Source organism: Dysidea avara, chromosome 8, assembly GCF_963678975.1.
Source record: "Dysidea avara chromosome 8, odDysAvar1.4, whole genome shotgun sequence".
Classification (NCBI taxonomy): domain Eukaryota; kingdom Metazoa; phylum Porifera; class Demospongiae; order Dictyoceratida; family Dysideidae; genus Dysidea; species Dysidea avara.
The window spans coordinates 5,504,819-5,529,333 of record NC_089279.1 but is presented as its reverse complement, the minus strand read 5'-3'; the positions used below and the strand labels follow the sequence as shown (position 1 = coordinate 5,529,333).

The following is a 24,515-nucleotide window of genomic DNA, read 5'->3' as shown; positions in this document are numbered from 1 at the left end:
AATTTGAAGAATGCATGGTTATGTCGAATTTTCAATCACTTTTGTTTTCATTAAAACAAAAGACTTTTAGACTCTAACAAAATCATTAACAGGGGATAGTCCTATTGTGTTCTTGATGGAATGGCCTTACCATAGAACAAAACAAACTGTTTAATTAAAACATATTACAGATAGACTACAATGATTTGGTGTGGCTGACCACCTGAGGTTAGCTATGATTAATATTAAACAAAATACAAAAATGTTAGTCACACTTTCCACAAAACACTTACACCATACAAAGATCCCCATATTTAACAAACATGCATACCAACAAATGATACACTTTATCCTCCAGAGAAGTCTTGCCTATTAACTCTGGTGCCATCCTTTCTTTGAAAGGATGTGCAAGTGTTCACCAGTCATAATACCTAGTGTTACAAAAAAGGTAAACAAACAAGCATAAGGAAAAATTAGGAATTTTAAGGGATCATAGAAAAGTATGGAAACAAGAGAGATCACCTACACCTGCAGATATACTAGTGGACATTTAATCCCTACAGTCATGGTTATACATTGAAGTAGGGATTAAATGTTCACTAGTGTGTCTTCAGGTGTAGGCAACCTCCCTTGTTTCCATACTTTTTCTATGATCTCTAATCGAACTTAAAATTCCTTTATACTAGTGTATATATTATACTGTACATGTACACATATGCGTTCACACACACACACACACACACACACACACACACACACACACACACACACACACACACACACACGCATGCACACACAAACGCACACACACATACACACACACGCACACACACAAATGCACACACACGCACACACAAATGTACACACACAAATGCACACACACACACACAAATGCACACACACACGCACAAACGCACGCACGCGCACACACAAACGCAATTGTGGTTCCGTGGATATGTCACAAGTGATTACATCAGATGGAGAAAAATCATATATGCCTTCCTTTTCTGTCAACATTGCATACATCTGAGGAATAGAAATACCAACTAACTACCAAACTACTAACTATACACCTGCCAAACCCTGCATACTTTGTAAAAACCAAAGTGTTCTCTAAATATAATTATAATAACACACTACAGCTACACACATCTATTTCAGTCAACATAAAGTACAATGGGTACATACTCTAGGCTTTGAAACTGGATTATTAGATTACATCCTCCTCTCTGAACAAGTTCCTTCGACCTTTTCAGTATCAGGTGTCTATCACAAAAGTGACAATGTAAATAAACAATAATTACATGTACTGTATAGTGATATGTCCATCAGAGGGAGGTTTCTAAGGGCAGGAAACTCATTTGGATTTCCCCACTAATTTGCAACACTAACTGAGATTTCAGGATTTTCAAACTAGGGATCCATCCAGCATGTAGTGAGACACAATTTACAGTTTTACATCTCAGTCAAGCAGTGGTTTCTCACAAGATAGCAATGTATTAGTTCAATATTTCAACCAAGATACTCTAATAAAGCAGTCGGATAGCATTGACTACTCTAGTAGAGCAATCATTCAACAAGCCTTCTTTAGAAAATCATATATGTCTCTGGTCATGCTGTCATGAAAGTAGCTAAATGGGAGTATGTAAATTAGCAGTAGCGTGAACCACAGGAAAATCATACAAGTGGTAATCACCATTAAGGAATGTAGCTAAAATCATTTGATGGCCAATAAATATTCCTCTCCCATACTCCCTAGAAGTTAATTCTCACTTGCTCTCAAGATGGCTAACATGACTTATTTGATGTTAGTGGACAAGACCAAAACACCAACATGGTCCCACATTGACAAGTAACAAACACCAACAACATGACCCAACATTAGGGAATGACCTGGGAACATTACACACAAAACATGTCCTCACCTTTCTTAGTTTTCTTTGCCAGATATTTACTTGTCTTAACTGTCCTGGTACAAGCTTCTTTTGCTTCATTGACACTCTTTTTCAACTCTACAATATGATAACATCAACTATGAATATTATGTGTTTATGTAGTGGTCACCTCTGTCACATTCCTTTTCAATGGTATTAGCAGACTTGTGAAATTCTTCCAATCTTCCACACATTGATGTCAACAAGATGGTATTAAAAGTCCTGTACATTAAAGTGATGGTACAACAATAATGTGAATGGCTTCCATACCATTGCCATTTGCTCATGGCTATAATAAAATTGTGTGTCTCACTGTTTACAGAACAATTATGAACTGGCGTAACCATGAGCATATTACTATAAAAACTAGAATAATATCAGAGTAACTAGTCTACTATCTAATGACACAGTAAACCATTTCACATGTAACAAGTATATCAGAAAGTAGACTAGCTACACTGTCATAGTACTAAGATATTGTAGTGTAGTGTATATACTAGTATGTGTTTAGGTGATGTAGTAGATCATTTGGTTATCTGGGCCACAAATGGTATCAGGTGATGATAAAAGTGTTTAGTGACTTGGTTGGGAAAGCTCATATTGCACTTTGTATGGGAGGATCACATGTGCTGACAAGTACTGTATTACAGTACCAATTAGCTACAGTAACTGTATGAGTCATACAGTAAGGAATGTCATGAAAAGAACCTCACTTAGACAAGACGATTGATCACATGTGTGACTTTGTAAATCACTAACACTAGCCAGACTAATCTATCAGTTGTGAAATAGATTATGTAAACACTTACTGATACCAAAAATTGATGTGGTTTGGGCACTCTGAGATAAATGCTGAGGAAGATGACCAGAGGTACAATATAATACTACATGTACTTGTGTGCATGAATACAGCACTTGGCTTTGCCTCATGTTGTATTAGTCTCTCAACACACCGCTCATGATGCATTTTCTGTACATGCACATGGCAGTGTTTGTAACTATAACATACAAAGCTTTGTCTAAATACATTTAATAAAACATGCAAAACACTCTAATTGAACAATCATGCTGAATTTCAAAAATACAATGGTGCAAATTATGAAGGACATGGGTCATTCATGTCAAATCAACAAGGAATTTAGGGTCACCTCTTGGATTTTGACGAAACTTGGTGTGTTTGTAGTACCTGTGGTGCTTATCACTCATGCAAATTTTTAGCTCTATACATTCCATAGTTTCTGATTTATGACCACAAATATTTTGAATATTAATTTTCATGAAAATTTGGTCCATCTCTATAGTACGTTCGCGTTGAGCTGAACCCTCAAAAACGATTAATAACTTACGATTGCTACATCGCATGGGGCTCCTGTATAGCTCGATACGTAGCGCTTCTCGATCCGCTAAAAATATATTAAAAGCGCTTCATTCGAATGTAAGACACTCCCGTTATGGCACTGTAAAGTTTCGCCATACATTTTCAATGGGGAAGCCTCTAAAGCGCGGCCCTTTGATGGTCATGTTGACACATGTTTGTGGCGAAGCCAGACGTCACATACCCGCCCTCAACACGCATGATTTCACCATCCCTTATGTAAGAGGCTGTAATACACTTTTACAAGAAAAATAAAACAGATTTTGTGTGTGTAAAACAGAGTTGCATAAGTAGAAGAGCTGGGGCCACTGTTGCACTGTATTTAGAAGATAAGTGGCCTGCTTATATTCAGGTAAAAACTTCTTCAGCCTCAAAAGAGAAAAAAACCAAATTATAACAGCTCAAAATCCGTTATGTAGCATTGGCGTTCCTGCAAGTGAGCCAAACAACATGTATTTTACTTCACATTCACCACAGCTGACTATCGTCTTCTGTTCCCATTTAGTCAATTTGTCATTTTAATACTTTTCTCATCACTTCACCACACATGTACACAGTTTTTCCAGCCAGCATTTTGTTTTTGAAGATACATTCCCAAAAAACTCTAAAAGTTTCAACAAATGAAATAATACTGTTTGTATGAATTTGGGCTGATAGTACCTGTAGTGACTTCCAAACACTCCTGCACTGATTAAATATACAAGGGATGGTATGTTCAACTTCGGATAGCACAATAAAGCAATGATATATTTTATTAAAGTGCACACACTTACACGTACTTCATCTGTATTTTTATGTACTTCACAGAGTTTAATCCCAGCTACCTGATGACTCCTGGGAACAAAATCAAGTTATAACACCAATGCTGCAAATATCAAACAATCTTACATCAGATGAAGTAAGCCCAGAAGAAGACTTGGACCTGCTGCTGCTAGTGGACAATTCATTAATACCACCATCACCATCTTCACTATCACTGCCGATTTGGATGAGGAATTGCTCTAGAAGTTCTTCATTACCCAAGTCTCATCCAAATACACAACTGGTCTTCCTTCAGTTCTGTTGCACCTCGTTCGTCTTTAATATTTATGATACTGATGGACTGTGCAGGGCTGCTCATAGCATACCCTGCACATACGTGTAGTGAAATTAAAGCACAAACAGTTTCAATGCTAACCTCTTGTCATTAATCGTCTTGTACTTAAATCCCATATCACTCAACACTCTTTAAAGCAATGTTCTACCCCCAGAGAAAACACCATCATTCTTAAGTTTGGCCTAAGACGGAGTAAGTGACAAAGTTCCAGGTTTCAAAATGTAACTTACCAAAATCTTTGAGAGCGATAGATTTCCTCCCTTCCGTACAATGAATGGATCTTGTCTGATAGTATCTGGGTTAAAACTGTCTGTATCAACAAGGACTCGTGAACATTTGTACCTGACGATTACAGAATTGAGCGGGCTTGTGCAAAGTGCATTTTGTACCTTTTTCTTGGCGTAAATAAATCGCCTTTCTTGCGGTGCTCCATTCTAATGGATGTCCTTGAAATCCCTGCGTGGCGTAATGTATGCCAAAACCCAGCAAAGAAGGCACGATACAATACCGGTGGCCTTCGAGATTCTCTCCGTGATGTTGATAGAAATTTTACATTTCTTCGCTTCTTGCTTAAAGTACTCCCATAGTTTCATAAGTAGATACTTCGTTTGGCTGTTTAACGTCTTCCCAAAAGGGTTTCGCTCCGCACTCGCTGACGGTATACTGGACGCCATATTCTCAACAATTAAGTGCGCGCCCGTAACATGGGTTTACGAATAAATGCGTCATAAACATTATGTTTAAAGCCTTTGATCTTGTATGGCTTCTTAATCAACAACTCAGGATTCAGCTCAACGCGAACGTACTATAGTTATAAAATTGACTGCAACTTTGTACTGTGTAAATATTTTTAAACACAATTTTCACTGATGGAAGACTGTTGATTGACCTTCCAGTGATCTCTAAATTATTGGATATCTACTTAATTATGGTTCAAAAGTACTTCATTGAAAACTTTAATCCTTTATATTTTGAGAAATTCTGCTTGAAATTTTTCAAATTCTTTAGTGAATAATGATTGGGTCATAGTCTATGTTTGATAAAATTTTTGTGGTGGGACCACAATGGGCTCAAGAGATATAATGAATTATGTTGTGGTATGCGGTGGAATTTGCAGGCTATTATTGCTGTATTGGAGTGTACACCTCCAATAACCACTCACAACAAGGCTTTGCCATGTTTGTCTTACAGAGTGAAGGTGTCTAGGTACATTGCAACCTGTATTAGTGACCACCTGTATTGAAAGGCCATCTATGTGCTGCAGTTAAGTTATCTTCTTTAATGTATAGCACCAAAGCATCATCCCTTTCTAGCAAATCCAAAAATAGTCCTTATTAGACACGTTGACTATAAATTAAAGATCTGACCACCATGTGCCCATAAACATCATGTAAATGTTGTACCATCTCTTCACAAGTACCTTCTTTATTAAGTTGAATCCCACTGTAGTGGACTTGGGCATATTTAAGTTCCATATGTGGCTGCATAGGTACATACAACAGAACTCCTCAGAAGGGATACCTGGATACCTTGATAACGAGGACACCTGTTCTGTACTCCCACTCTAGCAGTACACATACATTTAGACCAAGATACTTCTGTGGCTTCTGTAATATGAGCGCTTTCTTATGGTCCTAGCAATGGAGGGCTTTTACCATATACATTAGGGCTGAGCGATACTGCCATTTTAGTATCACAATCGATACTAAAGCCACTATTCACGATACTGAATAGTTCACGATACTTACAAATAAGTCAATCATAGCTGGTGCTACATAGCATATTGCTCAGCATTCCTGCAGGAAGTCCTTATAGGTGATAACAAACTAGCCACTATCATCCTTGTTTACAGTAACAGTTATTGTAACACATGCTTTGAGGTTGTTATGGTGCTCACACTTCTCTGCAGGGGAAACCAGATGGTGGATTTTATCATTTACAACGATTCTTAGCCTAGTACTGCATAACAAATGGATTTTTAATGACAGTAATGTACAGGCATGGTATCACGATTGTTAAGGGTGCTCTGTACAGTTGCGCGTATGGCTTCCCGTAAATTATATTTTCTCCTATAATTTACGAATGGATTGAACTATTCTACTAAACTCTTTTTATTTGCAATAAGCTATCACTACTGCACATTTTAGTTCAAATCCCATGTCTTAACTCACTGTAGAAGGTGACTTATAAATTTTCGCTTCAAACTAGAACTAGTCCCACAGTTTATGCCCTAGAGACTTGATTCTTTAAAAATACATTATTGAAAACTGTACAAACAAACGTGCGTTTCTATTTTTGTTCTCTGGCTTCTCAGTCATCAGATACTCTTCTTCCGCTTTTGTGCTGGCACTAATCAGTCTTCTTTACCTCCATGCCATTCTTCGCCAGAAGGAGCTATCAACAAACGACAAATGCTCTTTTAATGCATAAATACCATGCTTGCCCATCTGAAATTTTCATGCCTATCGGGTCTAAAATGACGAACTAGTTCTAATTTTAGTATCAAGGTGTAGAAACTGAGGCGCCCGCAGCTGTTCTGTGGCCACAGTTATTGTTTCTTACTTGCGTAACCGGAAGATAGTCGGTAAATTACGGATCGCTATATTCATTAGACCACGATGAAGAAGATACAACACTTACTTCGCTTCCTTCATGTATATCGCTCTTCTTTCTTCGTTTGTGGCAGGTTATTTCATCATAAAAGACATTTTCTTGTTGGGCGCGCCACGGGATAAACAAGCCACAGACTAATTAGATAATTACTGGTGACCATGGGAATCCATTAGTAAACTCCAGCGGTGCTAACCTCAGAAGCCATACGCGTAACTGTACAGAGCATTCTTAATAACAAAATATCGCGATATCGATACTTTCAAAATATCGCGATATATCGCTAAAACGGTAGTATCGCTCAGCCCTAATATACATGCATTAATTGTACCTCATTGTGTGAAATTAATTACTACATTACTGTACATTCACGACCACTTTGAAGATCAAGTCATAAATTCATACACATACTCACGTAGGAAGTAAATATGTCGACCACATATTTAACATTTACCTGTACTGATCTTCAAAACATGAACACAAAATACTTTGAAAAACCATTAATTTATAAATCACGCAATTTGTACTAGTAATAGCATGGGTAGCAGTGAAATTTGGGATAAATATCACGAGTGTTGTATTGGAAATTTACCATTTCCAATACAACAAGAGTGGTATTTATCCCAAATTTCACTGCTACCCATGCTATTCCCAGTTAATACCATACTCGCTGCTGTGCATTAGCGTTGCTATGTACGCAATTTGTCACTATGTACTAAACATGCATCGACACTAATTGGCGCTACATTGTTAACATAAATTCTAGCCAATGAAATTACAATTACAACTTTTTCACTGCTGTCAGTGAAATACGGGATAAATTTCACTGCTACTATTGAGACTTTTGTATGGGCAGTGAAACAGGTATGGTATTACTATGTAAACAAGAGCAGTTGAAGAGAAAGGAGGAGCGCCCCCATCTCTTACTAATATGCAATACACGTGCACACACTTTTAAAACAATTCCAGGAAACCAGGAGCACACTACAGCCAACTTTCAGCCAGTAACATTTTTACATGTCTTAATATTTTATTAAAATTATATTTGGATATTTCCAAAGGGTAGCCACATTCATGCCTGGGTCACCAACGGCTTGGGATTCTCATACACTATCTGAGAAATCCAAAATAGAAATACGGAAATCCAAAATCATGTTAAATCGGATTATTTTGTTTCTGTCCATTAACAAACTCGATTACTAAGCTGGACATGCAATCAGCCACACAGTGAGTCCTCTTGAGTCACACAAATCTTTACTAGAGTCATGACGAAGGACTCGATGAAGAAGATTGCTTTGAGCAAGGCTTCCAGTTGAACCAGGATGGGGAGTGGCTAGCTAATTACCTACTGGATTTTGGCAATGTACACCTGTGTGTGTCTGTAAACTAAGGCTCCTGTGGTCTACTAGGCTGTGTCAGCCACTCTCCGCGGCACAAGTAGCAGAAGAAAAACTCCAATGTACGTATCACCGTAAAAAAGTGTATTGTATTTACAAATACTTAAATTTTGGGACTCTTGTACACAATTTTGATGCTTTGCGTGGGCGTTGGTGATCCCTCAGATATTTCTTATTGTTACAAACTCACCTTAATGATGGTGATGAAGGAAGCACAACTGATGACCAATAAGACATAGACAACATTCCCATTCCATCAACAGGGAGACCGTGTAGTCCTCCTTCAAAGAGTGTTGAACAGGCTGAAGATGGCCACCATAGCCATGATTACTGTACTCTTGGAGTTTCTTCATCAACAGTTCAATCTCCAGTCTGAGGTTGTTCATGTTGGTGGTACTACACTTTTAGGTGTCAGGGATAGCCTTACTGTGACTGTAGTGGCTGTGATAGTAGCTCACCATGGCCAAGTGGTCACGTGTACCATCTCTAACATGTTCTGCACAGCAGACCAACCTGTCAGCGCTACTTCTCCTGCCCCTAGATTGATGCATCCATGCTAGGAGTGGCTTTTTGTAGTGCTTCGAGATTCCGGCACGAAGGATATGCAGGCGCGGACACCAGGTTTGCTCCACGTGTATCGACCTAGCGCAAATTGGCGTGAATGTATACAGTTCTACTACCGAAAATTTGTAATCTTCACTCACCTTCACCATTGAATCAAACCTTTCTTTATTCCTCACGAGGGGTCCGCAACTCTTTGAAACCTCGTACAACCCCTTTGAAATCTTGTTGAAATCTGAAATCTCTAGTCGTTTTGAAATCTGATAGTTGCGCATCATGTGTAAATCTAGTAGTTATGGAAATTAAAACTTTTCGTTCATATTCGGATACTAAGGATCACGTGATTAAAGTATATTCCAGATACTCAAGATTTCGCTTGCTATGAAATTTATTTAAGGTTACGGGATACTGTAAACCCCACTTGTAGCTACACTATCAATCATTTTTCATGATTAGGGGTTTGATTTTTCTTAATATATTGTTATCAAATATTTATGCATTCTTGACTTCCCATTAATTGACATGGAATTCAATTGTTATGGAATATGAGTTGTCCCCATGCTAATTAGTGAAAACTGTGAACCAGAAATCAGACCAATGAAGAACCATGAGAACTTACTAACAATTCTAAGGTTTGAAGAACATCACTTGTGAGGGACTGACAAGAGGATTTGTGAATAATGTGTATAGTTGCTGAAAAATAACTACAATATGGCCTAAAGCAAGACACTGTGGTGACAAATTTAATTTTTAAATTGATATCACAAGCACTAAAAACATTATTTCTAACAAATGGCTCCGTCAGGACCTAGACAAGAAGCCAAACTAGTAGTCTGTTTAAACAAAATGTTAACACTGAACTAATTTTACAGTCCCGATTTTTGGTTCAGGAAAATACAGAAAATTGCATTGTCTTTGCAACAACCGGCCATGCGCGGTTTGAGCATGCGCGTGTTTTGAATAATAAACGCGCGCAATACCGGGTGCCGTTCAATTCCACGTCAGTTAAATCATTGCATAACCGGAATTATACACACTTTTACGGCAAGTATACCAGGAATGGTAGGATCATCACTAGTTAGCAAATACCAAAACCCTGTATTGCACGCATTTTATTATTCAAAACACGCGCATGCTCAAACCGCGCATGGCCGGTACAGCGGTTTTCCAAGTTCTTGCAATGCAAAGCGTCATGCGCTATACAAGCATGTACGTGCGCAGCTGTTCAACAGTGGATTTTCAGTGATAACTACTGACTCACAGAACTTCAAGGATGCCTACGCATACAATTCGACAGCCACAGAATATTACAGGAGTTTTTAAAGAACTGCGCATACTGACACATTATTAGCGCATAACGCTTTCCATTGCAAGAACTTGGAAAACCGCAGTAGTTGCAAAGACAATGCAATTTTCTGTATTTTCAGTATCGCCATTAGTCAGCAAAGCCACGCATGCGCTTACAGGTGCGCCAGTTGCTAAGTGTGTTGTTTCTATGTTATCTTGTACTGTTATAATTACGTGTTTTCTTGTCCCTTGTCCCTGTCCAGTCAGCACGCTACGATTCTCCCAACAATTTAAGACTGTTACCAGCTGATACACAGCACAACACCAAGCCCACCTTGATTACACTATAATTTATTCTTAATTTAATCTGTTGTACTATATACTCCATATGGAGGTTTCTGTACAGTAAACAAATAATAATAATAATAATAATAATTACGTAATAAATTTTTTGTTTGACAGTCGCTCAGTATCTGCAAAACTTTGAAATCTTGTACAGGATTTTTGGTAGTTGCGAATCCCCTGAAACAACTCAGTAACCAAAACTATGTATGCACAAAGCACAATGTAACAAACAATTACCACATAATTATATGTTTATAAATTAATTAGAACACCATAATTTAAAATAATTATGTAATTGTATACTCCCCGTAATTAAAAAATACATTGATGTTTTAGCAATATACCACAAGTTTTTCGAATATTAGAACACGAGTAGCATATTCATATTTCGTAATAGTGAAAATTTTACACTTGTTCAGATGATTTCCACTTTTCACCCTATGGTCCCTTTCTAATTTCCATAGCTCAAATATAAATTAACAAAACTAAGTAAGCAGTAATGACCACATAATATATGCTACCACAGTACATTCTTGATAAGAGAAATATCATTAGAAATATACAAAATAAACAAATAAAATTTCCTAAAGGTCTACATATGTCTAAGAGACAATTAAACACACTATACAAACAAGCTACATGTGTTAGTCAGTCTAGTCAGAAAAGATTTGGATCCTGTTATTACCATGGTCTGTGATATAGATTTTACCATCATTACTAATAGCTAACCCTCCATAAGGGGATGAAAACTGTCCTTGAGTAGTGCCACTGGATCCAAAGCAGTGCACAAATACACAATCTTTGTCAAAGACAGATACACGACAATTTGTAAGTTCTAGCACAAGGATGAAGCCATACTTATCTGTAGTAATACCAGTTGGACTACTCAGTTGACCCCTGCCGGCTCCCTGTTCACCAAACTTGCCCACGTAGGCACCATCTAGTGTAAATATGGAGATGCAGTTGTGACCTTTATTAGCAACAAGCAACTGGTCATTGTTGGTCACAGTGATGTAAAAAGGACCGTATAAATGACCTGAACCAAATGCTTGACAAAACTGACCACCACAATGAAATACTGAAATACGGTTACCATCATGTTCAGCAATGTACACTCTGCCATTGTGAACTACAACATCTACGGGATATCTTAGTTGACCATCTCCAAATCCACTACTGCCAAACTGAAGCAAATAGTCTCCATTAGGATTAAACTTCTGTACCCTGTGGTTACTATGATCAGCAACATACAAGTGGCCATCAGGATCAAATGCTACCCCCAGTGGAAGATGAAATTGTCTGTTACCATTTCCGTTGGTGCCAATCTTTCTAATTAGTTGGTCTTGACTATCAAACATCCACACACAATTGTTACTCTCATCCCCAACAGCCCATACTCCATCCTTACCAAATGCAATACCCCGTGGTTGTTTCAGTCCTCCTCCATCAACAATCTTGTTTGGCTTATCCATTGCACGATAGTTTCTGTGCACATTCACAAGGTAAGGACTTCCCTTAATGTGTTGTTTGTTAATAGTAACTGACAGTCTTAGTTCTCCCACATGATTGGCTATAAGTGATGCTGAGTAGCTGCCATCTTTGTTATCCTTCATTTCTACTGCAATGACATCTCCCCTACTGGACTGTGCTTGACTGGTAATATCACTACCTTCTTTGTGGCAGATGTGATTATGGTGATCTTTAGTGACTATGTTGAAATTAACCATTTCCCCTTTTGAAATCATTTTAGGCACATTTAAAGCTTCAGAATTCGCAACATAAATATTGGGACCGATATGAAGCTTACCAAACTGTGGAAACGATTGATCAAAATCTTTGACACACTCAAATTCTACAGCAACAGTTTCCACTGGATCAGTTCCCAACTTGCCATACAGTTCACTCAACCTCTTCACGTTATCCATCACTTGTTTCTAGAGGTGTACCGATATACCGATACATATCGTATCGGTGGCCGATATAGACATTTCTACTATATCGGTGGGAGCCGATATTGCTGCTAAAAACCGATACGATACACCGATATACAAATGAACTATCTTGAGGACACTGTCCAATGATCAAGCCATATTATAAACCCTACTATTTAGCTAACAAGGGCGGGAAACAGTAGTTATCTTCCTTGTCTAAAAGCAGTACGTTACGTGAAGCCATCTAAGTGCGTGGATAATTACTGTTTTGTTGTCACAAAGCTTACCAATCATACAACAAACACTCATAGTGATGAGCCTGGGGAAACAGCAAAAAGATGAACCAAGAGCACAGCATAAAACAACCAGCCATTTCTACAAGCCATTAAAATGCGGAGTAATCCGGACTAATCTTGGCAGGGGCATGTATTAAAATATTTGTGGGTGCCTTATAGTCTGAGTTGTCAATAGAGGCCACACCACCATGGGTAACCAAGCATAGCCAATAATCTTAAGACTGTCTTCAGTAGTTTCTTCAGTAGCTAAAATAAAGTTAAACATGGCATATGTGGTTCTTCAAACATAAATAGCTACACTTAGTTATATCGGTATATCGTATCGGTATCGTATCGATTTGAAAATGATTAATCCATATCGTATCGGTATCGGATCGGTTTAGTTTTCTTATATCGGTACACCTCTACTTGTTTCTTCATCAACAATGCTTCTTGGTCTGACCCTCTCTTCACTGCACTGTTTAGTTCTTTCACACTCTCTAGTTCTGCTTGGGAATGTTCCATCTTCTCCAAATGGAGGGAAGCTTCTTTCTGCTTCTGTCCCAACACTTTATGCAACTCTGTTTTTAGAACATCTTTTTGATGCTGCAATCGTTGGAGCAACTGTCGTTGCACTTTATCATAATAGGTATCAATTTCCTTGTCAACACTGGTAGCTTTAGCTCCAATCTCATCTTTTACACCATGTACTTTATTGTGAGCAGTTGACAGTCCTTCAATCATCTTCTCTATTGGTTTCATCATGTCATCCATTTGTTGTCGATATTTGTTAGCCACCTTCTTAACAGTATCATGTTCATGTTGGAAATGATCTTTCATGATGCAGTAGTGACACACCAACTGCTCACACGTTTCACAATAAAAATTCAGCTCTATTTCGTGCTCCTGGCATAAAGCAAACTTGGCTTTTGGTTTCACAGTGACGTTCTCTTTCTTATACTGCACCTCATTGAGTGGCATCATGTTGTGGTTGTGCCACTCTCTGCTGTATTTGTGGTTATTAGTACATATGCTACACAGGAAGGCGCTACAATCAAGGCATAGAACTTCCACCGGGTCCTCCCTAAAGCAAAGGTCACATTTAGCTTCCTCTTCTCCCTCAACCTTGCGTTGTAGAGCAATTTCATCCAAGAGGCGGTTAATGAAAAAGATGTTTGGCAAATCTTTTACCCCTCCAGCTGGTACGACGCTTGAGCTCCTACACTCGGGACAAGCGATGCTGGATCTGTCCGCTGACTTTTCTTGTAGCTTCGTCAAACACGCTTCACAATATGAGTGATAACAAGGGAGATATTTAGGATTCTTGTACAGTTCACAACAAATAGGACACGCAAGGTGACCAGTCATCTTCTTCATCTGCTTCGCAGTAGAAGTAGCCATTGTTGCAAGCAGTTATTATAAATCTCGTGCCTCGGTCTCGCGCAGATGGCTTTGTGTGGGGAAAATCCCCACCCAAACTAAAGTGATGTAACATGCAGCAGTCATCAACTATAGTCTCGTCCTCGCAGACCCATTCTCCGGGGTGGCGCTTATCGATTAGAGATTGTAAGCCCCCTCCTTTCGTCTGCGAGGACGAGACTAGATCAACTATGAATCTATGGCCAGACTAGTTAGCGACTTTATATTCCTTGCACAGCCAACTTGAAACCAGAACCACCAGCTAGGGAAACATTACCAAGGCCAAGAGTGGAAGAGGTACGTAGCGAGAATAGCTATAGTCTACTTGTATTCATCACATGATTTGTACCGCCCAAGGTACTGCCTGGATATTCGAACCGTGAAACCTAGGCTCAGCGGCTGGTGTAGGTCATATCATTATTAGGTGATTACAAAAGATTACACACAGTTAAAGTAATGTTACGGTGTAATAGTGACTAACATTAGAGCAGTAATAAACTGGACAGTACATTACAATATGACAACAATAATAACCTCAGAAGGTTTATATCCAGTTATAACCTTACCAAAATGGATTACATTACAATAATAATATAATTATTTAGCAGGGTCACACCCTTGGTGTACAGCAGTCATTACTAACAGTTTTCTTCAGTTTGGCACCTTTAAGGGCCTTAGCTAGTGGACTCTCATCATCGCTGTTACTGTTGTCTTGGTACTGAACTACTAGCAACACTCGTCCGGGATGGCTTGGGTAGTTTTGGTGGTGGTACTTGAGAATCAGATCTCCTCATGTGTGTAGTTGGAGGTGTCATCGGTTGTGGGACTTTATTAGTAACAGGGGGAGGTGGGGATGAGACGGACATGGAATGCTGAGAGAGAACAAAATTGGGTGGCTCAACTTCAACATACAGTTGCTCTTCTACTGGTGTGCTGGGACGTATCAGGAATCCTACACTCTCTGCTCTCTTACGGAGTTTGGTCATCAAGTCATCCCACCAGCCAGGGCTGGCATTTACAGGAGGAGGGGGTACACCATTTTCTGCCATTGCTGATGGTGGCAGTGGTGGCTGCTCCAAATACACATACACCTCATCTTTGTGTAATGATGATTGTGATGGCTTGTACACTGGGGGTGGGGGTGGTGCAGGGGCAGAGTTGTAAACAGGAGGTGGGGTGATGGGGTGTAGTTGATACAGTTAATGGTGACACAGGCTGACCCGTAGTTTTGTGATGTGTAAGGAATCTCAGAGTAGTAGATAGCAGGATCATCTAAACAATCAACGTTTTGTGATCGTCGTGATAGTCCTGAAGTTGATGATGCACTACGGACAGGCTGTGGAGTAAGACTGCCACTAATCTGGGATCATGACAAGCCAAGTGATAGAGAATCTAAAATACAACTAAACAAATCACAACATGTACACAAACAAAAATGCTACCTTGAAAATCACTAGTTACTGCAGCCAAAGGACAAACCTCTGCTAAATATTCAATAGATTTCTCAGGGAGAACACTAGGCTGTTCAATAGCAACAGACAACTTTGTGAATGTAATCTTTGTAAATCACCAACCATAGACATCCCAACATTCTATGACCACACATGATGTCATATGATGTAAAGTGATGTAGATACTCACCATCACTCCCATATAGTCCCTAATCAAGGTACAGTACCAGGAACGTTCTTCAACTAACAATTTGGCAAGTTATCTTCTCTCCAGGTCATAGATGGACTGTATTCTATTTGTAGCCTCCTGTAGTTAATTACAAATTCCAATTAAAGCACACTAACATGCTGTTTTTTTAGCTAACTCAGTTTTCAATGCTTGTACTTCATCAAATTTCTCTGTACAATATAAAAAAAACACTATATGATATTGTACCATTTGACCAACTATCAGCCTTATTGACATCACTCTTACATGTATATGGTAGGGTGAAATGTCAGATATTATATACCATGGTATATAATATCTACGATACTGTATAACAACAAATATTGGTGAAACTAATATTAAGCGATCTGCTATAAAATTGCAATTGGCAAAATTTTGATTTGGCAAAATGCTCTCACTGAACAATTGGCGGTTCACTGGAAGTTGTACATAGAGTTGACAGAAGGACAAAGCATGCATGCTATACAGTTGAAATGTTTATCATAAGGATTTAGTCACTGCATGCATCTGGCCGGGTCACTTTCATGATTGAAACTGGGTTGTCTGACCTGCTTTATGGGTTCTGCTGCAGCCAAGTTTCTTTTATGGGCCACGCCCACTTACAGCATCATGTGTTTCTGTATGTAGGCATATGTAGTGCCCCACCCATTTATCAATCAGTGGCTGTGCATGGATCCATGTCCGCTGCTGTCTGCAAGTTTAATTGGAGCCACACCCACTAATCGAGTAAGAGTTCTAGTTTAGTCTTTGTATGAGTAGAACCACACTAATTTACCAGTAAGGTGTGTTTAAATAGTATCCACTTGTTTGTCGAAACCTACCTCAACAACTGCTATCAAGAGCTTGGACACAAGGAATGAAAATAATACTGATGAATTATAAATTTGGCGGTTTAGTGACAACTCGCCAATTTGTCAAATTTAGTTTATCACCAAACTTTGTTGTTATATGGTATTTGGGAGTAATGAAGCTTTATTCAGTATGTCATCAATCTAAACTGAACACATGTGGTACATTAATATCACATTTATTCTCTAACAGTTGCTATAAAATTTCAGCTGGTTTTCCAAGTCAACTACAACTGGTCATTCCAGTTTCATTGTTAGTTTACTACGTAGTCACCACACAATTCATCAGATTCCCATACAGTACAATATACTATAGCACTGCAGCACGTGTATACAAAAATTACAGCTTGAGGGGTGTATTGAGGGGCACTCCCTGGAGTACTGTATTTTTCGTACACACAAGCATAGGGAGTACTTTAAGTGATATGTTGTGTTTCCCGGTCGTTTTACTTGGAGCATTCATCTTAAATGTCTAAACTACTTTAATTTTCAGTGATTACATTATCAGTAAGTGTTCACATAATATATTTCTAGATGTAGAACAAACTAGTAGGACTAGTTTGGTTAGTTTTAATGATTTACAATGTAACACATGTGATCATTCATGTTATCTGGATCGGGGATTCTTTTCGTGACATTCCCAACATAACAGTACTGTATTTACCCAAGTGTACTGTATTTTCCCAATCCGTACAACTGTACTTTATGACCCATCTAGTACAGTTATGTAGCTAAATGGTACTGTATGTAAAATACAGTACTTGTCGGTGCTTTGATCCTCCCAAGCAAATGAAAAATATAGGACTCCCCAACAAAGAAAAACACATGATGTCATTTTTAACTAGTGTATTTAAAAAAATGAAGTAGGGATCCAAGTGACAAAAACTAATGAAACAAGATACTCTACATCTTTGTATAAAAGCCCAGGCTTCTATTTTCTTTCCAGCATTTTTGACCCGGCTTGTAAATGAGTGGTATCCAGTGTTTAATTAAATTCAAGTCACCATTATTGCATGGAGAATCTTAATTCAGTGTGTTGACTACATAAACACTGAAGGTCTAAAACAATTGTATGATGTATATCTGCAAACATGTGGACATGTACTCGTAGCACTTTCATCCCTCAGAGGACTCTAAACTTAAAATTAATAAGTTTGAAGAAACAGCAGCAGCAAGAAGGGACCTCTATTTGAACCAGGCGTTTGTTTTCCAAACATGCTGGACACCCCTTATACAAGTTTATTCGAATGCACCCATGGGAAAATTCCTACATTGGCATTAAGGCATGTCATAACTATTTTGTTTAGTGCCAAAGTAGGGATTTTCCCACATGAATTAATATCATTCATAGTCTTGTTTCACTAGTTTTTATTGCTTCATTTTTAAATAACATTTAAAAAATACACTAGTGTGTTTAGTTATAGTATATGATATACGAGTGTGACTGTTCTATTAGAATACTGAACATGGCTGTTGTGTTAGGGTTAGTGTTCTGCGATACAGTGCATTTTGTGTATCGCATATCACCATCAATAAACTGTTCGATACGATACTGTATCATGATACTATAATGAAGTGGTCATGACTAGTTATAACTGGAATATTAGCAATAGTTGTAACAATATCCAATTTATCTGTACTTTGAAGAGCCAACACTGATTCTACATTCACTGCCGGTGTATACAGATTTCTTAGTTCAGTTATTCAGAGAGTGATGATAAACTACAGTATGACAAATAGCTAGTGTGTTTAGTATGAAATCACATCTCTACCTGGATGCCTGCCACCCAGACAATTAGGTACCACAAACATTTTAATGCATGCTCCCACAAAGGTTTGTCTGGATTACTCGCACTTTGATGAGTAGTCAAGATGGCTGGTATCAGCAGATTGTTTATTGCTTAGTGGTGCAGTTCTTTATACTTGAAGTGTAACCATTTAGAAGACCCTCACAGTAAATTCTAATGGATCAATTCAACCTCCATGGGTAAATTTAAACTACAAACTTTTTTGTTAAAATGACCATCTAAAAGTGGTTATAACTAGGGTAGGCTTTTGGACTAAATCAGTCAAAATAACTAGGGTAGGTCAATATAACTGTTCACTTAGGATGTTGAAATGACATATTTGGGTAATTTCAGTGTGTATGGTCAAGTCTACTATGGCACAGATTAGACAACCAGCTAAATGGTTAAATTTACAGTACACTGGCCATTATAACATTTGTGTTACATCCCACAATCAAAAGTGAACATGGAGAACATAGGTTTTATATACAATTTGAAAACTCTATAAGATCAGGTATGTTTAAAGTATTAAGATGCAGTACGTAACAATTATTGTGAATATGTGTCGTAGATAGATTAATGTATGTTATTACTAGTGATGAACGACTTGTTAATTAGTGTAAACAAACAAATAAACAAATATTTTGTGACGTGAGTTAATTTTACCACAGATGGTTAAAATAACCATGATGGCAAGGTTATTTCAAACACTTGGCTAGAGGTTGAAGAGACTTAAGGGCATCTGGATAATATGACTATATCTATTAAAGTTAAAATAACCAAGTACATCCTTGGGTCATTACTACCAAAAAATCGGTCGTTTGAATTGCAGGTAAAACAACCCAAAAATTTGGGTCATTTGTACCCATTTGAATTTACAGTGCTGGTAAGAATATTTTAGCCATAACAGGCATTATCAGCAGCACTAATACACATGCATTTGTATGGCTTCTTGTAGTGTTGCATTTTAAAACACAGGTAAATAGAGAGGATTTCCATTTGAGTATCCAGATCACTGTTACAGTAATAGAGCAATCACTGACTGTTTCTACTAGAAAACTTCGATATATCGATATTTTCTAAGTACAGTATTGTATCGTGATACTTATTTGCCGTATCGATATGTATTGCAGATCCCTAGTTAGGGTGACTGCTTTATTGAAGTGTCTTGATTAGGCCTCAGATGACTGGCTTACAATGATATATTTATAAGAGGAGTGATCTTTCCAAGCCTTCATCTCACTGTGCTACCAGAAAGAGGCATGGTTGATATGATCAATCGGCTACATAATTAAGGGGCATGTCACAGTGCTCCAAAATTATTGGTGCTACTGGATCATGGTCAATTCTAGCAACTACAAGTACCATAACTTAGCATGTCTACTAGCTAGTAATGTCTCTTACAGTAGCTTGAGTGAGTGGTTTAAATAATTTTGTACTTGTGACATCTAAACATGGAAGGTGCTGATATGGAAAATTAACACCTTGGTATGGTTTAGCTGCATGAAGATGACCAGCATGAAAGGAAAGGCACAGAGGGTAGACACACATTGGGACCCCAAAAGGTACATGTCACTGGTGAGTTTGTTAAAACTTTGCATCATGTAGCCTCTAGTCCTGCAACTGTAGCTGGCAGACTAAAAAATGGATTTGGATGATTAAAAAAAATTCATATTAGTAAGGGACACTAAGACTTCTCCGTAAATGTACTTTTTGTCGAGTGAGATGTTTCTACTGTGGTCTTTAAGGGTGGCACTTGTGGGTGTGTATGTGCATGCGTGCGTGTGTGTGTGGTGTGTCTATGTGTGTGCGCATGTGTGTGCGTGCATGCGCATGTGTGTGTGTGTGTCTGCATGTGTATATGTGTGTTTGTGGGGAGGGGGTATGTTAAAGTCATGGTATGGGCCTTATCCGAAATTACGTCACAAATAAAAATGGCGTCTTTAGTAGGGGGGCACGTGAACTGATTCAATGGAAGATTCGAGCGATTTGGAGAATATCTCCGTAGTAGTGGAAGATATTAAGAGTTTTTCTACAGGTATAACAGCACCATGGTATAGCGAATTAATTTATTCCTACTTTACAGTGCGAGAGGCACGAGGCTGCTCAGCTGATGTTGGCGATTATGACGGTGCCAAAGACAATGACGGTGAATTCGATTACAATGAAGAAGTGAAGCATAGACCGCCCACCAAGAAGGCACCAAATGATTGTAACAAGCCTCCAAGTCCAAATGGCAATAACGTTGGTGAGCGCACTACACTAGTGCCACAAGGTGAGTAGTTGAAGTTGGATGTACAGTTTCTGTATGGTTTAGCTTGAATGATGTGCGGATTAAGCCATTACATCTACTGCTGCTGCTGCAATTAATTTTGCCTTGTATTTTTTATAGGAGATGTAAATGCTGCACAGAACCATTAGGTACACCTCTCTAGAAGTAAGGAGGAATGGCGTGGAGATTATTGTTGTGTGCCACTTTGCTGAAATTCTAGTGCCCAAAATGTACGCAGAGAGGAGCTAGGATTGCCTAGAGTTTCTTTTCATAGCTTTCCAGATGTGAACACGGAAAAAGGGAAACAATGGATAGCAAAAATATGCCAAGACCCAGGTTTAGCTTTTCAAGTACACTAAAATTTGTTCACAACACTTCACTGCTGATGACTTTGTAACCTCACCTGTGCCTGGATACTCTCCAGTGAGATCTCGTTTGAAAGCATCTGCTGTTCCAACAGTTTTTTCGTGGAATGCAAAGAAACAACGTGAAACTGTGACATCTAAAATAGCCTCCTTAGCCATTCAGCGTAAAGACTATCAGTTGTTAGATACAGGTGGAAGTTCAGATGTCCTGAGCATCAATGAGGATGTTGATTCCTTTCATGTGGAAGATTCTTTTGAACCAGTTAATCTTTTGGATGAAGTTGACCATTTGAGGGAAAAAGTTTCTCAGTTACAAGCTGAACTTGAATTGGCAAAGGATGCCGCCACAAAGTCACTTTTTCGCCTACAGAACATCAAAGATAATGATGAAGATGTGAAATACTATACAGGATTTCCAGATTACGCTACTCTCTTAGCTTTCTTTGAAGTGCTTTTAGAATCAGATGCAACTGTTATGCGTCAGTGGGATGGCAAGAACCATAAGAGTAACTATGATGATGAAAGCAAACGTGGACGGCATTGCAAGTTGCCATTACTTGAACAATTTTTTCTGACTTTAGTGACACTACGTCCTGGGCTTTTTGAATATGATTTATCTAAAAGATTTGATATATCACAGGCCACAGCCTCCAGAATAACAGCCACATGGATCAATTTGTTGTACCGTACTCTGAAAGGGATTGAAACATTCCCTCCTTGGCACATAGTCAAGAAGTACATGCCAGAGTCGTTCAAGAAACAATATCCAGATACTAGAGTGATTACAGATGCGACTGAGTTTTATGTTGAGCGTCCATCATCACTACTATCACAGTGCAGTACATTTTCTGCTTACAAAAACAATAACACAGTTAAAGTTCTTATAGGGATCACTCCAAGTGGTGTCATTTCTTTCGTCTCCAAATGCTATGAAGGATCTATTTCTGATAGAAAGTTGGTTGAAGTTAGTGGTCTTTTGGAAAAACTGGAACCAGGGGACCAAATCATGGCTGATAAGGGTTTTCAGATCCAAGACCTGCTTGCACCACTTGGAGTACAATTAACTATACCTCCTTTTCTGGCAAGTAAAACACAAATGGCAGCTAGTGATGTGATTGTAACTAAGAAAATTGCCAATCTACGAGTACATGTGGAAAGGGCAATTGGACGTGTAAAAGAGTTTCGAATTTTAAAGAACACAATTCCAGCCACCATGTGGGATTCAATCAATGAAGTTGTTTATGTTTGCTGCATGATAACCAACTTCAGTCCTCCCTTAGTTAGTTAACATTGCTTTTACTTGTTACGTTTTAAAAGAAATTGTACATAATAATTATGTCCAGTGAATCATAAATTATTACATTGTAACTTTAACACAGAAATATTTACATTATTATTAATCACACACTGTAGAATTGTAATGATTTTGTCCATTGTATATAATTAAAAGTGGTCGTGGGTTCACAGTACTCCATTGGTTACACAATTCATCTGTTGTCAGTGGAATGAAAATTCCTCCCCTCATCTTGGGCATTCCTGGTGGAGGTGTACAGACAAACTTTCGTGCAAAGGTACAAGTCTGGTCACTTGTAGCAGTTAAAACAACTATGTCTCTCTGCATGCCAATGGCAAGTAAGCGAAGTTCAATATCACCTCCCCAAGTCGTAGTTCGAGGGATCTCTTGACATTTTTGTAACCACTGAACAACAGTTAGTCCGCTTTCTTTGCGAACATCAGGATACTTCCACATAAGAGACTGAGCCACCTTTCTAAGGCATTGGCAAATACCTCCATCACCGTCACTAACTTGGGACATCAGCCCAGCCTGGTGAGCAATTGAATGGTACAGGCAGTTTCCGTCGCCTTTTACCACATGTTGTTTGACATCCATGCATTGCAAGCAGCCTGTAATGAAAGCGAGTTGGTCTTGGTTGATCCTACAATTTGCACGTCACCAGTTGTACTACACTTTCCAGGGTCCGATGTGGAATTCTGTGATGAAAGTTTACTGGGACAAGGTAAGAGTTTACATGGTGGCAACACAATTTTGCTAGGTACAGGTTTATCCATATTTATTGCATCTTGTACCATCACTTGACAAGCTTGCTTTGCTGAAGGCTGGATGATCATATAAGGTATAGCAGCTGGCAGAAACTTTTCAAAGTAGAATAGTTTAGCAATCTGTAAAGCTTTCATCATAAAAGCAGCATTGTACCAAATCCGCTGAACAAAAACCTGCTTAGGGCACCAGACAACAAAATCACTCCACTTAAAGTTTCCAACATGCATCTGTGTTTGGATTTGGTAAAAATAAGTATGCAATTCAGATAAGCACATCACTCCTTTCTGTTCCACCAAGCAAAATGCTGAAACTTTTCTGCAAGCATCTGTTATTGTCATCTTGCCACAAACATAGGGGCATTTGACTTCTAAACAGCCTGTTTTGTGTTCATTCTGACTGGGATCAGTCACTATGCCATCTGGGCTTGCTGCAAGCCAAGATTCAAACTCATCTACTATCAAGCCACACTTGGTTACCAGGACATTTACTCCTTGACTACGCTGGTACTGCACATATGAAGAGATAGCATCTTTTTCATGTTGTTTTCCATAAGAAATTGCTGCAGTGTTAATTTGTGATGGGTAAAGCTTTTTTCGTATAAATGCTTCACATGTGGTGGTGCTTTTCTCTATGGCATACTTCTTTCATGATTGAAGCAGTGATTCTTAATTTTCTTGCGTTAAACCAGAGTTCTGAATCTGACTGCAATCTAGTAGCAGCTTCAAGGCCTTTTCTTTGCTCTAAATTTAAAACAACATGGCTTCTGTATAGCACATCGGTGAGATGTGGTGGAACCACTGATTCTTTCTCTTCTATATCATTTGCATCACTCCTTTCATGGGTATAACAGTGATCATGCTTCACATGAACCACTTGAGCTGCTAAATCATCTTGAAACTTCTTCTTCTGTGCAGCAGCCCGTGCAACTCTTTCTTTTTTTACTTGATCAGAATGACTTTCCAGTGGTGGTGGTCCATCATCAAAAAGTTGTAAGAAACAAGAAGACCCATATTTCATTAGGAGAGACCTTGCTTGAGTTGCCTTTTTTCTTTCAGCTGGTGTCTTTGCCACTTGAACTGCATTATTAACAGATAACATCTTATTTTGCTCAATGGCAAATAACCGTTCCTTTAGAATCCTTACTTTATTTGGGTCAATAATCCTTCTAGACAGTGGTCGACAATCCCATTTATTTACGTGATGTATCTTGAGTCGCTTTTGTACTCCATATTCCTCTTTTGAAAGACACACATCATCTATTGGCCTGGGTTCAACGTTCCTTTTTCTTGGCT

General features: G+C 38.6%; 3 protein-coding genes and 2 long non-coding RNA genes across 12 annotated transcripts in view; all 5 read right to left on the bottom strand.

Annotated features, from left to right (window-relative positions):
* Window positions 1-9,175, bottom strand: part of LOC136265169 (uncharacterized) — a 67,025-nt gene extending 57,850 nt beyond the window's left edge. The window contains exons 1-8 of the mRNA XM_066060011.1: window positions 9,096-9,175; window positions 8,582-9,033; window positions 2,184-2,279; window positions 2,044-2,135; window positions 1,905-1,991; window positions 1,168-1,245; window positions 909-1,005; window positions 311-410 (exon numbers count right to left, since the gene is read on the bottom strand). Of these exons, the coding sequence (XP_065916083.1) occupies window positions 1,238-1,245; window positions 1,905-1,991; window positions 2,044-2,135; window positions 2,184-2,279; window positions 8,582-8,643 (345 nt within the window). The 5' untranslated portion in view covers window positions 8,644-9,033; window positions 9,096-9,175 and the 3' untranslated portion in view covers window positions 311-410; window positions 909-1,005; window positions 1,168-1,237. The remainder of the gene's footprint in view (window positions 1-310; window positions 411-908; window positions 1,006-1,167; window positions 1,246-1,904; window positions 1,992-2,043; window positions 2,136-2,183; window positions 2,280-8,581; window positions 9,034-9,095) is intronic.
* LOC136263306 (uncharacterized) lies at window positions 3,502-5,115 on the bottom strand. 5 transcript variants are annotated; one of them, XR_010704550.1, is made up of 8 exons: window positions 4,893-5,115; window positions 4,774-4,840; window positions 4,615-4,726; window positions 4,466-4,566; window positions 4,177-4,416; window positions 4,068-4,122; window positions 3,949-4,007; window positions 3,502-3,892 (listed from the first exon to the last, which is right to left on the bottom strand). It is a non-coding gene; the product is annotated as an uncharacterized lncRNA (long non-coding RNA). The 5 variants fall into 5 exon arrangements; XR_010704552.1 differs by having other exon boundaries at window positions 3,949-3,975; window positions 4,062-4,122; window positions 4,774-5,112; XR_010704551.1 differs by having other exon boundaries at window positions 3,949-3,975; window positions 4,774-5,111.
* On the bottom strand, window positions 6,627-7,400 carry LOC136264216 (uncharacterized). The gene is made up of 2 exons (XR_010705004.1): window positions 7,025-7,400; window positions 6,627-6,778 (listed from the first exon to the last, which is right to left on the bottom strand). It is a non-coding gene; the product is annotated as an uncharacterized lncRNA (long non-coding RNA).
* Window positions 9,176-11,054: 1,879 nt separating the features above from the next.
* On the bottom strand, window positions 11,055-14,334 carry LOC136264700 (tripartite motif-containing protein 2-like). Its single transcript, XM_066059478.1, has 2 exons — window positions 13,163-14,334; window positions 11,055-12,518 (listed from the first exon to the last, which is right to left on the bottom strand). The coding sequence occupies exons 1-2, from the start codon at window positions 14,189-14,191 to the stop codon at window positions 11,238-11,240; spliced, it is 2,310 nt and encodes a 769-aa protein (XP_065915550.1). The 5' UTR covers window positions 14,192-14,334; the 3' UTR covers window positions 11,055-11,237.
* A 252-nt stretch (window positions 14,335-14,586) lies between these two features.
* The window catches only part of LOC136265163 (tyrosine-protein kinase-like), a 28,271-nt gene continuing 18,342 nt past the window's right edge, over window positions 14,587-24,515 (bottom strand). For 3 of the 4 annotated variants that reach the window (XM_066059984.1, XM_066059983.1, XM_066059985.1), the window contains 3 exons: window positions 15,851-16,059; window positions 15,652-15,801; window positions 14,587-15,601 (listed from right to left, as the gene is read on the bottom strand). Coding sequence is in view for 1 of the 4 variants with exons in the window: in XM_066059987.1 (XP_065916059.1) it covers window positions 15,904-15,967; window positions 16,026-16,059 (98 nt within the window). In the remaining 3 variants the exon portion in view is untranslated. The remainder of the gene's footprint in view (window positions 15,602-15,651; window positions 15,802-15,850; window positions 16,060-24,515) is intronic. The other variant, XM_066059987.1, reaches the window with a different exon arrangement.